A 17,909-nucleotide genomic window follows, 5' to 3' on the forward strand; every position below is an offset into this window, starting at 1 on the left:
GTTGGTGCAGTATGACAGTAATAATAAAGAGCTGAAACTTAAGATTGATTTTTCAGTTATAGTATTTTTTCACAAACTCCCAATTTTCTTGTTTACAGTTATAGACTTTTGATTTCGGTGTACCTGTAATTAATCACGGGTACACCTCATCAAAAGTCTATAATGTATACTGATTACTCCATATTGCAGGGGTGGGCAATCGTGCCATAAAGGGCCGAGACACTGCAGGTTTTCCATGCAACCAGTCACCTCAGCAGGTGATTTCATTAATGATCAGGTGTCTCAGCAGGTGATTTCATTGACAACCAGGTGTTTATGTTCAGAGGAGAAGCTCATCAGCAACCCACCTGCTGAGGTGAATGGTTGCATGGAAAACCTGCAGTGTCTCGGCCCTCGATGCCCACCCCTGCCATATTGGGTCCATATTGGTGTAAACAGTTGTGACCATGAATTTGACCTTTCAAGTCACCCAAGGTCAAAAGTCATGTGACCAACAGAAAGGTGATCTAACACTTCATGTTTAATACGAGCTAAGAAACACACAGCGGCGCGAAGCTCGCTCATGGTACAGGGCATCCTAAACAGGAAGTTCCAAATTTCAAATCCACAGTAAAACAGGAAATGTTCAAATGTCAAACACTTCCTGGATTGACAGACGAGATCCCATGGAATCTCGGTGGAACTCAGTGGCAAGCTCACACTCAAACAGGAAGTGCCGAATTCTCAGTCACAGTGAAACAGGAATATCAAATGTTGAACACTTCCTGGCATGGGTGGAGCTAGAGCGAAGGCCGTGGTTTCACTGGACTCCCCTGAAATCTGATTGGACACAGATAATTGACATGTCACGGCGCCACACATCTGGTTGAAAGACCTGCATTTTGAAATTAGTGAATCACATTGACTGCTAGGTTCCTCCTGTACAGTAGTTAGTGCTGTGTACCACAAAAAGTTCTAATCCACCTTAGTAGAAGAAGAAAATGTTTGCCTCAGATTTGAACTAAACACGCCATTTGAACTATGTACTTCTAATGACACCAAACTTATATTGGTGAGTAAACAACCATATTTTATGCGAGAAATGAGGTCTAGGTTGTTAAAAGCAGCATTTCTCCTTTAATTCAAGTTGTCTTATATACACATGTTTAAGCTAACAGACAGCAGCTGGTTCATGCTCTGTTGGCTTATTAGTGTAGCAGATAACTAAAACAACCTTCAAATGGTGATACAAGCATCAAATTCAGCACAAATACAGCTGGAGCAAAATTAATTGAGCAACGTTAACCCCTGTACAAACTGAAACTGACATTTGTCACCATTCTTGCTGCTTTTACCCCATAACTCCATAACATTCAGTCACAAATTGTCCAAACTATACCTTTTTGGAATCTTTATGATCAGGCAAATAATGTGGTGAATTTGTCTATATGATTGGAGCATCTTTTAATTTTGACCCCTGTTTAATTCTTCAATTGAACCCTACCTGGCTGCCTATTGAAAATTCAAGTGGCCAATCAGTTTTTTCAAAAGAGTTCATGTCTGTGGATTATTTGTGCCAAATTTGATGCTTGTATCACCATTTGCAGGGTTCCACTCTAATTATTCTCCGTAACAGTAAAACTTACAATTTATAATCTACATCATTTATAAATGTAACAAATTCTTTCTACCATTTTTCTAATGTTTAAATTCTTTCTAAGCATTTCAGTTGTTGAAATTATTATTATTATTATTATTATAAGTAGTAGTAGTAGTAGTAGTAGTAGTAGTATGAAAAAATGTCTTCAAAAGTGGACCTTTAATTTAGGGGTGTTGTTGGGGGCTGCATCCCCCCACACCCCCTTCCCATCTGGATTTGCCCCTGGTTTGCCATCTGAGCAGGAAGAAGAGGAAGAATAGATAACATGTATTTTGCAGAAAGCACAACTTGATTGACAGGTAAGAAAGTTTTATTGGTGTTTTTTATGTCATGTTGTCCTCAGAAAGAGACTTTAGGTGCATTCGAGTGGAAGAAAAAGCGTTAGTATTTGTTGGCAATGCATCACAGGTCTTCAGCTGTTTTTAGTGAGGACATTCACAGAATGGCAGAGTTTTAAAGAAAAAAAAGCGTAAAAATGTTTTTGTAATGCTCAGTGCAGGTGCTCTGCCGTCACTGCGCTTTGAGAGACAATTGTTTTTCAACTCAGAGCTGCTGCACAAAACAGCAGATGAACAGCTCGCAGCATCGAACAGTAATACACAGTGACTTGGAGACGTAACTTTAATCTGATTTGGAAATATTAATGTGTTAGGTTACTTGTTACTGAATAAAGTGGTCAGATTAGAGTAACGCGTTACCGGCATCTTTGTCCCCTATATATAGACACTGTGACTTAACTTTGGCTTTGGTCCATAACCTTGACATCACAACACTTTGTCCTTTGCTGATCATCAATTATTTCTTTATTTGGTTTAAATCACATCAAAACGTACTTTATTTTGTTTCACCACAGATGGTTTTACACACAGGACCAAAACCAACACCCCTTCATGCACTACCATGCATGGTTATAAAGAGAGATGGTTTAGTGTGTACATCTAACAACAACAACAAAAATACTTTTGCAGTTTTAAGGAAGTGATCATAACTTCTGGATCTCATTCTTCTTCAAGCAAACATTCCCATCAGGTAAACAAGAAAGGGTTCTTCAGTTTTTCAGTACAGAAAAATGGAGACAAAAACTGTGGTGTTAAAAAGTACACAGTGAGAAGAGTGACCCACCTTTGCAAACTTCTTCTCTTTGGATTTGTGTAAGTAGAGAGCAGGAATGCCCAGCTCGGAGGCAGCGATCCACTGCAGAGACACTCGCAGCTCTGAGTCTACACACTCGGGCTCGAGGTCGCAGTTTACCACCACCAACTCCCTGTGATTGCTGCAAGCCACCACCGCCTTCCCTGAACGACTCCCTAAAAGATGAGAAGTAACAGGCAATATTCAGGAAGCACCCTTTTCCCACAGAGCTATTCTGAGAACATTATGTTTGTAGCCGGTGTGACTACACAAATGTAGAGCACCATTGAGAATTAACAAGTACTCTGTTTTGTGAAGCAGAACTAAGATTATATTGTCATTAACACCTACAACATGATTCTTCAAAAATGTAAATAAATTATCCTGAGCTCATGTTTGACTGGAGACAATATTTGTTCCATTCTCTGTCACAGAGCAGGTGACTTTGTGGGATTGGAGTTGCACTATCAACATGTAGACTGGGGTTCAAATCAAAGTCTGTGCATCAGGCTACCTATCTGTGTCCTCGGACAAGACACTTCATCTGCATCTCCCCAGTCCATCTACAACCCCTGGCAAAAATTATGGAATCACCGGCCTCGGAGGATGTTCATTCAGTTGTTTAATTTTGTAGAAAAAAAGCAGATCACAGACATGACACAAAACTAAAGTCATTTCAAATGGCAACTTTCTGGCTTTAAGAAACACTATAAGAAATCAAGAAAAAAAAAATTGTGGCAGTCAGTAACGGTTACTTTTTTAGACCAAGCAGAGGGGAAAAAAAATATGGACTCACTCAATTCTGAGGAATAAATTATAGAATCACCCTGTAAATTTTCATCCCCAAAACTAACACCTATATCAAATCAGATCTGCTCGTTAGTCTGCATCTAAAAAGGAGTGATCACACCTTGGAGAGCTGTTGCACCAAGTGGACTGACATGAATCATGGCTCCCAACACGAGAGTTGTCAATTGAAATAAAGGAGAGGATTATCAAACTCTTAAAAGAGGGTAAATCATCATGCAATGTTGCAAAAGATGTTGGTTGTTCACAGTCAGCTGTGTCTAAACTCTGGACCAAATACAAACAACATGGGAAGGCTGTTAAAGGCAAACATACTGGTAGACCAAGGAAGACATCACAGCATCAAGACAGAAAACTTAAAGCAATATGTCTCAAAAATAAAAAATGCACAACAAAACAAATGAGGAACGAATGGGAGGAAACTGGAGTCAACGTCTGTGACCGAACTGTAAGAGACCACCTAAAGGAAATGGGATTTGCATACAGAAAAGCTAAACGAAAGCCATCATTAACACCTAAACAGAAAAAAACAAGGTTACAATGGGCTAAGGAAAAGCAATTGTGTACTGTGGATGACTGGATGAAAGTCATATTCAGTGATGAATCTCGAATCTGCATTGGGCAAGGTGATGATGCTGGAACTTTTGTTTGGTGCCGTTCCAATGAGATTTATAAAGATGACTGCCTGAAGAGAACATGTAAATTTCCACAGTCATTGATGACATGGGGCTGCATGTCAGGTAAAGGCACTGGAGAGATGGCTGTCATTACATCATCAATAAATGCACAAGTTTACGTTGATATTTTGGACACTTTTCTTATCCCATCAATTGAAAGGATGTTTGGGGATGATGAAATCATTTTTCAAGATGATTATGCATCTTGCCATAGAGCAAAAACTGTGAAAACATTCCTTGCAAAATGACACATAGGGTCAATGTCATGGCCTGCAAATAGTCCGGATCTTAATCCAATTGAAAATCTTTGGTGGAAGTTGAAAATGGTCCATGACAAGGCTCCAACCTGCAAAGCTGATCTGGCAACAGCAATCAGAGAAAGTTGGAGCCAGATTGATGAAGAGTACTGTTTGTCACTCATTAAGTCCATGCCTCAGAGACTGCAAGCTGTTATAAAAGCCAGAGGTGGTGCAACAAAATACTAGTGATGTGTTGGAGCGTTCTTTTGTTTTTCATGATTCCATAATTTTTTCCTCAGAATTGAGTGATTCCATATTTTTTTTCCCTCTGTTTGGTCTAAAAAAGTAACCGTTACTGACTGCCACAATTTTTTTTTCCTGATTTCTTACAGTGTTTCTTAAAGCCAGAAAGTTGCCATTTGAAATGACTTTAGTTTTGTGTCATGTCTGTGATCTGCTTCTTTCTACAAAATTAAACAACTGAATGAACATCCTCCGAGGCCGGTGATTACATAATTTTTGCCAGGGGTTGTAGTTGTAAAAGGGTATCAGCGTTGGCTGGAAAAGTAACCTGTGGTGGACTGAAGGGGGAGCTGTAGACAATCATTCACTTCAGGATCTGGGGATGAATACGGGCCCAATGGGCCTCAAGGCCAATATTGGACTGCTTCAAAATCACCAAACAAAGGTGATCTTTGCGTTTAACCACTTTTGAAACTATAGGACATCTGTAATTGTTGGTGGTCAATTTTAATTCATAAAAGTGAAACTGTACAGTTGAATCAAGTGCAGTGATTATCTACCAGGGGTCAAAATACCTTTTTTTTAACCTACTTGCACTGGTGCTAGTAACAAAAAATTACTTGCACCAAAAAAAAGTTACTTGCACAGCCAAATGTCAGTCTTATATCAACCTTAAAACTCCTCCTCTGATGTGTCAGACTTTTAATTCCTCTCTGGGGAGCCACTGCTGCTGCTCTCCCCTCAGTTTTTTTTTTCACGTGCACGCACGAACGAATCGTCCGTGAAGATTATTTTATTTATTAACTACACAGATGTATTATAAAACAAATGGTGACTGGTTTATAACACAATTATGACAAAGTTTCAGGGGAGAGAGAGCGAGGAACTACGGAGCCCTGGAAGTGTCATCGCAAAATCTTTTGCATGTGGAGAGAATGTGTACACGTTTTATTATATCGTGCGCACATTTTATTATATTGTGCGCTCATTTTATTATATTGTGCGCTCGTTTTATGATATTGTGCACGCATTTTAAGCATTGTTTGAGTAAAACAAGGGCAAGATCTACTTAAACGTCGCCACAATTTGTAAAACGTGCACTCAATATTGTCTTGACACATAAATGTTGATTATTAGTCAACAAACCAGGAGACAGTGTAATACATTTCCCATTAGAAATGGATCTGGTCAGAGTGTATCATCATGGTTTTGGCGCACAAGGACATACAGAGAACTCCAGCTGCCCAGCATGGCATCATCTGGAGGTTAAGCACATTAAAAAGGATGCTGAGGTTGAAGCGTCGTGAGGATGACAGTTTAGGTCATATTATGGAGTTCATTTTGAACGAAAGGAACACGTGTGCACATTTTATTAATTTGAGGGCTCAATTAAAGGAAAACGTGTGCACGTTTTATTAATTTGAGGGCTCAATTAAAGGACAACGTGCGCACGAATTATCACGGCCAGGAAAACGTGAGCACGTTTTATTAATTTGAGAGCATGTTTTATTAATTCGTGTGCTCAATTAAAGGAAAACGTGCACACAAATTATCATGGCCAGAAAAAAAATATCACTTTAAGTGACATCTCCTGGGTTCTGTAAAGGAACTGCAGCGACAGCCACTTTTTTTTTTCATGTGCCCACGTGAACTAATCGTCCGTGAAGATAATTTTGTTAACTACACAGATGTATAATAAAACAAATGGTGACTGGTTTATAACACGATGACAGAGTTTGAGGGGGGGGAAGAGAGAGGGAACTGCAGTCAGCCAGATTTTTTTCTTTTCTTTGTTTACATGTGTGTGCACAAACACAACAAATGGAGCGCAGCAACTCACTCTGTCTGTCTGAGTCATAAAACGCAGGGAAGACGAAGACAACACTGAAAATTGTTTTTTCCTTATGTATTCCTTTATTGGTTCATTTTACTGGTGCTTATAGTTGACAAAACTTGGATAAAGTTACTTGAACCAGTGCAAGTGCAGTATAAAATTACGTGCACTGCTCAAATAATACGTGCACAAACTAGCACATGCACGTACTATTTCAAGCCCTGTCTACAGAGCACACTATACCCAACATTTCTGTGCTCAAAGGAAAAAAGCAACGTAGTACATGTCCAACATGCATGGTTGTAGCCTTTCCATAAATGATATAACTTTTATAGTTTTCATTACTACTGAAGCATTGTTTAGTGAGGCAATGGACTGGTGGCCTGTCCAGGGTGTACCCCGCCTCTCGCCCAAACACTGCTGGGATAGGCTCCAGCTCCCCTGTCACCCTTAATTGGAAAATGTTGATATAGAAAATGATTGAATGAATGAAGTATTGTTTATTAAGGAAAGTGATCGTGCTTCATTCAATGAATTGGTGTTTTTATGATTTTGACACCAGAGGGGCCAGATCACCTACAACCCCAATTCCAATGAAGTTGGGACGTTGTGTAAAATGTAAATAAAAACAGAATACAATGATTTGCAAATCCTCTTCAACCTATATTCAATTGAATACACCACAAAGACAAGATATTCACTGTCAAAACTGAGAAACTTTATCGTTTTTGTGTAAATATTTGCTCATTTTGAAATGGATGCCTGCAACACGTTTCAAAAAACCTGGGACAGTGGTATGTTTACCACTGTGTTACATCACCTTTCCTTCAAACAACACTCAATAAACGTTTGGGAACTGAGGACACTAATTGTTGAAGCTTTGTTGGTGGATTTCTTTCCCATTCTTGCTTGGCGTACGACTTCAGTTGTTCAACAGTCCAGGGTCTCAGTTGTCGTATTTTGTGCTTCATAATGCGCCACACATTTTCAATGGGCAACAGGTCTGGACTGCAGGCAGGCCAGTCTAGTACCTGCACTCTTATACTACAAAGCCACGCTATTGTAACACATGCAGAATGTGGCTTGGCATTGTCTTGCTGAAATAAGCAGGGACGTCACTGAAAAAGACGTTGCTTGGATGGCAGCATGTGTTGCTCCAAAACCTGGATGTATCTTTCAGCACTGATGGTGCCATCACAGATGTATAAGTTGCCCATGCCATGGACACTAACTTCCATACCATCAGAGATGATGGCTTTTGAACTTTGCGCTGGTAACAATCTGCATGGTCTTTTCCCTCTTTTGTCTGGAAGACACGACATCCATGATTTCCAAAAACAAATTGAAATGTGGACTTATCAGACCACATCACACTTTTCTACTTTGCGTCTGTCCATTTCAAATGAGCTCGGGCCCAGAGAAGGCGGCAGCATTTCTGGATGTTGTTGATGGATGTAGCAACAAACTGTGTTAACTGACAATGAAGTGTTCCTGAGCCCACGCAGTAAAACTTTATACACAGTGATGTCGGTTTTTAATGCAGTGCCACCTGAGGGATCGAAGGTCATGGGCATTCGATGTTGTTTTTTGGCCTTGCTGCCTACGTGTATAAATTTTCCAGATTCTCTGACTTTTCTGATTATATTATGGACTGTAGATGATGGAATCCCTAAATTCCTTGCAAGTGAATGTTGAGAAACATTGTTCTTAAACTGCTGGACTATTTTTTCATGCAGTTGTTCACAAAGTGGTGATCCTCACCCCATCTTTGCTTGTGAACGGCTGAGTCTTTTGGGGATGATCCTTTTATACCAAATCATGACACTCGCCTGTTTTCAATTAAGCTGTTCACCTGTGGAATGTTCCAAATAGGTATTCTTTGAGCATTCATTAACTTTCCCAGTCTTTTGTCCCAACCTTTTTGAAACCTGTTGCAGGCATCATTTCAAAATGATCAAACATTTGCACAAAAACAAAAAAGTCTATCAGTTTGAACATTAAATATCTTGTCTTTGTGTTGTATTTTGTACTTTTATGTGCACTTTGAGATTTGCATTCAAATATAAAGTGCGGTACAAATAAAATTTATTATTATTATTATTATTCAATTGAATATAGGTTAAAGAGGATTTGCAAATCATTGCATTCTGTTTTTATTTACATTTTACACAACGTCCCAACTTCATTGGAATTAGGGTTGTAGAACATTCAAAACCAACAAGTTCAAATCATATTTAAAGCATATCTGATTCAAATATAATCTCACTGATTGACTGTCCATGTTACAGTGCATCCAGAAAGTAAGAAAGTTACAGCCTTATTCCAAAATGGATGAAATTCATCTTTTTCCCTCAAAATTCTACACACAATAACCTATAATGACAATGTGAATTTTTATTTTTGCAAATTTATATAAAACAAACTAAGAAATCACACGTACATAAGTATTCATAGTCTTTACCGTGACGCTCAACATTGAGACACTGAGCTCAGGTGCCTCCTGTTTCCACTGATCATCCTTGAGATATTTCTACTGCTTAACTGGAGTCCACCTGGGGTACATTCAGTTGACTGAACATGATTCGGAAAGGTGCACACACCTGTCTATATATAAGGTTCTACAGTTGACAGTGCATGTCAAAGTACAAGCCAAGCATGAAGTCAAAGGAATTCTACGTAGACCTCAGACAGGATTGTCTTGAGGTGCAAATCTAGGGGAGGGTACAAAACATTTCTGCTGCTTCGAAGGTCCCACTGAGCACAGTGGCCTCCATCATCGTAGATATGAAAAGGAGTGGCTTCAGGACAACTCTGTGAATGTCCCTGAGTTAGGGGTTGGTGTTAACACAAATATTTTGAAATACCCCATTAAAAATATGAAGACGGTTATTATGAACAAGAAAATGCATATCATCAACCAAATGATCTAGTCTAACCCCCCGTACATATCCCCTGAAGTCGAAACTTCCCAAATAATGCATTTTTCACTCCAAAATGCTGCTTGGCAATGACAAAGAGCCTGTACACCAATATAGAAAGCTATTTAGTAGCATTTTCTTTTGTCACACACAAAAATAATATTACAGGAACATTGAAGATGGGTGATTCTTTAACTACGGGCACTATTGGCCAACTGTTTGTTGTGATTTGGCGCTATATACATGTGCTCTGATGTCACCGTTTATCTCCATAGAAACTACCCAAGCAATCTTTCATACAAACTGTTTAGGGACATTACAGTGTTGTGGTGGAAATTATGACAATAATGTGGGACAACTGCATTTTGTTTAAAAAAAATCACAACAGTTGTATGACATTGAATACCCCAATTATGTTTTGATTATTTTACTGATTTTATTCAGAGATATTTTAAAACATTAGAAAAAACATTTCTTTACCATTCATTTTTATCATTGAAGATCAAAAGTCTGGGTGTGGGACAAGCACAAAATGGCAATATTTGCATATAATGATGCTGAAAAAAGGTGCAAAAGTCATCATAGACTACTAGAACAAATTTCTTAACACACTTTCATTGTAAAGATAACTATAAAAGTGTGAAATTTCCCCTTTTTTCTGTTTTTAATACAATATGATCAAAGGACATAATAAGTGCCCGTAGTCTAAGAATCACCCAGATATTGTGAGGTTTGAATAATGTGAGCATTTATGTCCATAATGGTCCATTTCTGAACATGTCGAAAGGAGAAGCTCCTCAGCCCACAGCTAGTATTGGTCAGCCAGAATTATATCCATGGCTTGACTAAAGTCATCCAAAGTAACCTCTGCATTTGAGGTTATGTTGCTGAGGTACAGCTTCAGATTCACTGCATACATGTTTCATGGGGAACTTCTTGTGGTCCTTGAGGTGAAAGAGATCACTTGAGTCACTTGAAAGGGAGATATCTCAAGCATAGCAAACCTCCACGTAGAGACGTTGTGCAACCCCTGGCAAAAATTATGGAATAACCGGCCTCGGAGGGTGTTCATTCAGTTGTTTAATTTTGTAGAAAAAAAAAGCAGATCACAGACATGACACAAAACTAAAGTCATTTCAAATGGCAACTTTCTGGCTTTAAGAAACACTATAAGAAATCAGGAAAAAAAATTGTGGCAGTCAGTAACGGTTACTTTTTTAGACCAAGCAGAGGGAAAAAAATATGGACTCACTCAATTCTGAGGAATAAATTATGGAATCACCCTGTAAATTTTCATCCCCAAAACTAACACCTGCATCAAATCAGATCTGCTCTTTAGTCTGACTGACTTGAATTGTGACTGCCACAATTTTTTTTTCCTGATTTCTTATAGTGTTTCTTAAATCCAGAAAGTTGCCATTTGAAATTACTTTAGTTTTGTGTCATGTCTGTGATCTGCTTTTTTTCTACAAAATTAAACAACTGAATGAACATCCTCTGAGGCCGGTGATTCCATAATTTTTGCCAGGGGTTGTACCTTGGTGTTTTTGTCTGTGTCAGTGGCTGCTACATATTCTTCAGCTGCAGCAGCATCCCACTTGGAAACTCAGCCTCTTCTATATAGCCTGCACCACAAAGTGTCTTTTTGACCTGTGATCTTGTAAAGGAAAGCCTTTGCCATTCTGGTTATTCTTCTATCCATTTTGATGGTTGTTGATGAAATTGGGCTATTAGTAAAAAAAAGTAGAAAAGGGGGTGTTAACAATAATAGTAGTGTGGCATTCAGTCAGTGAGTTCATCAGTTTTGTGGAACAAACAGGTGTGAATCAGGTGTCCCCTATTTAAGGATGAAGCCAGCACCTGTTGAACATGCTTTTCTCTTTGAAAGCCTGAGGAAAATGGGACGTTCAAGACATTGTTCAGAAGAACAGCGTAGTTTGATTAAAAAGTTGATTGGAGAGGGGAAAACCTATACGCAGGTGCTAAAAATTATAGGCTGTTCATCTACAATGATCTCCAATGCTTTAAAATGGACAAAAAAAAAACCAGAGACGCATGTAAGAAAACAGAAAACAACCATCAAAATGGATAGAAGAATAACCAGAATGGCAAAGGCTCACCCATTGATCAGCTTCAGGATGATCAAAGACAGTCTGGAGTTACCTGTAAGTGCTGTGACAGTTAGAAGATGCCTGTGTGAAGCTAATTTATTTGCAAGAATCCCCCGCAAAGTCCCTCTGTTAAATAAAAGACATGTGCAGAAGAGGTTACAATTTGCCAAAGAACACATCAGCTGGCCTAAAGAGAAATGGAGGAATATTTTGTGGACTGATGAGAGTAAAATTGTTCTTTTTGGGTCCAAGGGCCGCAGACAGTTTGTGAGACGACCCCCAAACTCTGAATTCAAGCCACAGTTCACAGTGAAGACAGTGAAGCATGGTGGTGTAAGCATCATGATATGGGCATGTTTCTCCTGCTATGGTGTTGGGCCTATATATCGCATACCAGGTATCATGGATCAGTTTGGATATGTGAAAATACTTGAAGAGGTCATGTTGCCTTATGCTGAAGAGGACATGCCCTTGAAATGGGTGTTTCAACAAGACAATGACCCCAAGCACACTAGTAAACGAGCAAAATCTTGGTTCCAAACCAACAAAATGAATGCCTCGCAGATGTGAAGAAATCATGAAAAACTGTGGTTATACAACTAAATACTAGTTTAGTGATTCGCAGGATTGCTAAAAAAGCAGTTTGAACATAATAGTTTTGAGTTTGTAGCATCAACCGCAGATGCTACTATTATTGTGAACACCCCCTTTTCTACTTTTTTTTAACTAATAGCCCAATTTCATAGCCTTAAGAGTGTGCATGTCATGAATGCTTTGTCTTGTTGGATTTGTGAGAATCTACTGAATCTACTGGTACCTTGTTTCCCATGTAACAATAAGAAATATACTCAAAACCTGGATTAATCTTTTTAGTCACATAGCACTACTATTATTCTGAACACTACCGTATGTTCACTGATGCTCCCCATCCAACCTGATGGACCTTGAGAGGTGCTGCAAAGAGGAATGGGCAAAACTGTCCAAAGACAGGGGCACCAAGCTCGTGGCATCATATTCAAGATGTTCAAGAAGACTTGAGACTGTAATCGCTGTCAAATGTGCATCAACAAAGTATTGAGCAAAGGCTGTGAATACTTACGTATGTGAATTCTTAGTTTTGTGTTTTTAATAAATATGCAAAAAAAAAAAAAAAAAGAAAAAAAAAAGAAAAAAAAAGAAGCTTTTTTCATGTTGTCATTATGGGGTGTCATGAGTTGAATTTTGCAGGGAAAAAAAATGAATTTGCTCCATTTTGGAAGAAGACTATAACATAACAAAATGTGAAAAAAGTGAAGCACAGTGAATACTTTCTGGATCCACTGTATGATCCTCGTACATACAGCAAGTGACCAGAGCCTGGTTATAGATTATAATAAAAGCTGATGAGTTTATCTGGGTTTATATCATTTAAATGTTTCAGTTCATATCTTATAAAACAACAAGTGGTGTGCTGTCACGTGACAGTTTGATCAGCCAAATGAGCCATTAGAAAAAATGTGCACACACAAAAAAGTCAAAACTGAATGTGCACTGTAAAAATCACTTGCAAAAACAGTCACACAATATGCAGTGTGTAACAATAGGCTTTAATGAATACAAATGATGTGGACAGAGACTGAGCAGCGGCTGACACACTGCCATGTAAATACATGCACACGGCTTATGCGTGTGGGACATGCAACGTGGAGTGTGTTTCAGGCTACCATATCTTACGTCATGTTTCGTGATTCAGCATCACGAAATATACGTTAATCTATTGGTTGATGATATTGTCACAAAATGTGCAAAATATTCATAAGGGAAGCACAAATTTATTCTAATACATTCTTTGACGGGTGCACGCAATTAAGAGTGCTCTCTCTGTGTGTGTGTGTGTGTGTGTGGGGGGGGGGGGGTGTCTGAGGGGCTATGGTTAGGGTTGGGGGTATAAAAAAAAGTCATGAAAATTTGACTCATTTCGTGACGGGAGCGCGAACAAAAACTGATAAGACTGGGTTGGTTTCAGGTGTGAGGTGTTATCTCAGCATTTACAGGTTAAGCTAGCGACAAGCGACAGCCAAAGACGCAAAGCAATGACTTGCTATTAATTTTCAAACAGAGTGGGTGTTTTGCAGCAGCGAGAGACAATGGTCGCTGTGCCGCCAGCTAGGTGGGGCTAAAACGAGTCTATTTTTTACAAATACTGAGCAATGTGACATGGCGACTGCCAATTCGAGTGAATAAACAGCGTTTATTCACTCACTATTTTGTTTTCTCAAACAAAATAATGCAAGATGGTGAAAAACGCACTGTTTATGTACACAGAATCTGTTTCTCATATGTATTGTAGATGTTAGCGAGAAATAAGCACTTCTAAATCTACCAATGACCAGATAACACCACTGAAGTGATTTACAACATTTTACGGAGCGGTACAGCCCCGGCCACGCCCATCAAGCAAGAAAGCCAACTGCTTGTTGCTGTCATTTGTACCTAATGTAAACAGAGCTTGTATTTGTTTTTTTTGTGTGTGTTTTTTTGAGTTATTGTTGTTAGTTGGCTAGAATGGACTAACCTACCCAGTACCCCACTCATCTACATCTTTGTTGTTCAAGTGCCATGCTGTTACCAGCACGGGGAAAAAGAAGGTGACTGTGGTTGTCTTATCACCGCACATACCAAAGGCAATGTCCTTGGTTCCTGCTGGGTGGCACTTCTCTGTCTTGTCACTGTGTGGAGAAAATGCAAATTGAATATTATTGTGAAACAGTGTCTGCGAAATAAAGTATCCAGCCATTGTACAACAAAAAGTACTTTTAAAAATGTTTCAGCAAAGGAAAATAATAGTAAAAATTCACATTACAATATTTCAAGGTTTGCAATATATAGGTTTTTCTTGGGGTGGGGGGTGGAGGGGCTCCATTGAATTATTACTCTCAAAAACCTGAAATAATTTGAGGAATCTTTGATGAAATAAACTTTTTGTTCTGTTTACTGCTGTCTAACACTGTATGCGGTAGAAAGAATATTAGTTACTGCACATTGAATTGAGGTTTGTTTTCTGTGATCCACTTACAGATCAGCTCCAAACATCACATGCACAAATAGCTCTGCCTTTTTCACTCACAACTCTGACGCAGCTCTTTACACTGTAATATTTTTACCCACTGTGATGCATTTATTTGATGCAGTTTCTCACAGGTGTTAAAACAGAGCTGGTATGCTGATGTGCAGCTCTGTGCTTTTCAGGACTGACACTCGTTTCTTACACTTGTACGCGTCACTGCAGCAGCATAAAAAAAGAGCTGCAGCCACAGTGTGTTCCACCATGACAGGCTGTCCCAGTTTGACAGTAATCACTTACTCCACTGATCCAGGAAAAAAACATATGTAATCGACAGAAGCTTTACAAGTGTCACTCACAGCATCAGACGTGTGAAGGACAAAGGTAGCTGTGATGTCTTTACCTCTTAGTACACGAGGAACCTATATATGTAATTTTTGACTTGACTAGAACTCAGCCCATCATGTAGTTCATGGCTTTGCTCTCACCTCCAGCCTCTGTGTGAATGGTTACAGCCGTGCACAATGGTGGTGGGTGCAGATCTGTTTTCAGCCCTGTGTGTTCACACACGGTCCTCCATCCACTCTAATTTGACAAAACTTGCTGGCATGACTGACCGTCAGCCAAAATTTCTTGATTTTGAGAAAAACTGTTTACAAGTCAGGGTCACAGACCAAGGTCAAAGGTTTGGTTTGGAGTGAGTATTCCAAGGAGTTGGCTCTTACTAATGTGAAGTCATATATCACATTTCTCTTGGACACACGACCTTTGACTGTAGGTGACTTTGAAAGGTCAAGGTCATAACTGTTGAACAGTTTGGAGCCAATAGGACAAAGGAGTCTCGTTTAAACCATTGCGTGATATCACGAGATTTGACCACTTCCAGGGACAGCCTGCCATTGTGCAACACAAACACAGCATCACTTCACATGGAAAGATGGTGTGCTGTTTTGTTTTGGGCTGCAATCACTGAAGAAGTTGCGAAAAGTGCAGTTTTTTCGGTTCCCAGTGGAGAAATGGGAGAGGTTGTGTCAGTAGGTTTTGGCCTACACACCTAGACAGAGTAGCTGCGTTCTCTCACCTGCACAACCTCCTCGACATGTTTAAGCACCGGGTCATAAACAAACCGCAACACATGTCCACGTTCCACCACATCGTCACTTTTCTTTGTATTTTCACTTTGCGTGTAATTTGCCAAAAAACTCAGAGAAAGTGCTGTGTTTCTGATGGGACATACGAGGGCTGTCCCCGGATGTATGTTATTGCGTCATATGTGTCATATTTAGTCTTTTAGCGTCCATCTTCACATAAGATTGCGCTGCCTAATTACAGATGGTTGGAAGGGCTGCGTGTTAGTCAAAGATACAGTGGTTCCAGTTTTGAGAGAACTGATCAAATGTGACCACACAGAGCTGTAATTTATGGTATTACTGACTCACAAAGAATCATTTACATTATGGTGTCAAATGTGTAATGGGGTGTTGCGCTGCATTTCTGGATCCATCTACACATTAGACGGCCTGTTGTGCTATGCACAACCATTGACTGAATTAGTCAGTCCAGATGACAGAGCTCTTGAATGGAAAACTGGTTTCAACTGATGTCACACTGCCACAGTTGCTAATGTTGGGGTGCTTCTAAATTAAGTTACATCATAAACTAGGGTAGGTGAGGTTTTTACACTGTTGGAGTGCTAGACAATGCACAAGTGTGACATCATGTATCCATGACAACACTCAAGGTGGTTCTAATGTATGATTTCAAAATGGGTTTATTGTGTTTGGAAGACCAATCTGAATGCAGTGCATGGACGTTTGCCATCCTTGTGTACAGTAATGATGACTAAAGAAATAAACTGTTATTTGTACATACACTAAATAATGCATTTATTGTATCAATCATTATTTATTGTTTTCTTAATCATTACTTATTACTACCTCTGCCAACAAAACTGAAGGAGGTTATGTTTTTGCTCCTTTTTTTTTGTTTTTTTGTAGTGAACAGCCTGGAGCCCACAATTTTTCACATATCATTATGACATTTTTAATGAAGATTCATATCCTGATTCAATTTTCAAGGTCAAAGGGCAAAGTCAGGAAAAATCTTGGAAAATTGGAAAAATCACCATCTTTAACATTGAACGAATTTTAAAAAATTCATAACTCTGTCAGAAACTCAACAAAAATATAAATGCAACACTTTTTGTTTTGCTCCCATTTTGTATGAGATGAACTCAAAGATCTAAAACTTTTTCCACATACACAATATCACCATTTCCCTCAAATATTGTTCACAAACCAGTCTAAATCTGTGATAGTGAGCACTTCTCCTTTGCTGAGATAATCCATCCCACCTCACAGGTGTGCCATATCAAGATGCTGATTAGACACCATGATTAGTGCACAGGTGTGCCTTAGACTGCCCACAATAAAAGGCCACTCTGAAAGGTGCAGTTTTATCACACAGCACAATGCCACAGATGTTGCAAGATTTGAGGGAGCGTGCAATTGGCATGCTGACAGCAGGAATGTCAACCAGAGCTGTTGCTCGTGTATTGAATGTTCATTTCTCTACCATAAGCCGTCTCCAAAGGCATTTCAGAGAATTTGGCAGTACATCCAACCAGCCTCACAACCGCAGACCACATGTAACCACACCAGCCCAGGACCTCCACATCCAGCATGTTCACCTCCAAGATCGTCTGAGACCAGCCACTCGGACAGCTGCTGGAACAATCGGTTTGCATAACCAAAGAATTTCTGCACAAACTGTCAGAAACCGTCTCAGGGAAGCTCATCTGCATGCTCATCATCCTCATCGGGGTCTCGACCTGACTCCAGTTCGTCGTCGTAACCGACTTGAGTGGGCAAATGCTCACATTCGCTAGTGTTTGGCACGTTGGAGAGGTGTTCTCTTCATGGATGATGCAAAGGAGATGTGTTGCACTGCATGAGGCAAATGGTGGTCACACCAGATACTGACTGGTATCCCCCCCAATAAAACAAAACTGCACCTTTCAGAGTGGCCTTTTATTGTGGGCAGTCTAAGGCACACCTGTGCACTAATCATGGTGTCTAATCAGCATCTTGGTATGGCACACCTGTGAGGTGGGATGGATTTTCTCAGCAAAGGAAAAGTGCTCACTATCACAGATTTCGACTGGTTTCTGAACAATATTTGAGGGAAATGGTGATATTGTGTATGTGGAAAAACTTTTAGATCTTTGAGTTCATCTCATACAAAATGGGAGCAAAACCAAAAGTGTTG

General features: G+C 39.5%; 1 protein-coding gene across 1 annotated transcript in view; it reads right to left on the reverse strand.

Moving 5' to 3' along the window:
• The window catches only part of sphkap (SPHK1 interactor, AKAP domain containing), a 207,383-nt gene that overhangs the window by 2,282 nt on the left and 187,192 nt on the right, over positions 1–17,909 (reverse strand). Inside the window, 2 exon segments of the mRNA XM_034168147.1 lie at positions 2,762–2,946; positions 14,258–14,307. Coding sequence (XP_034024038.1) covers positions 2,762–2,946; positions 14,258–14,307 — 235 coding nt within the window.

This window comes from Thalassophryne amazonica, chromosome 4, assembly GCF_902500255.1.
Source record: "Thalassophryne amazonica chromosome 4, fThaAma1.1, whole genome shotgun sequence".
NCBI lineage: Eukaryota > Metazoa > Chordata > Actinopteri > Batrachoidiformes > Batrachoididae > Thalassophryne > Thalassophryne amazonica.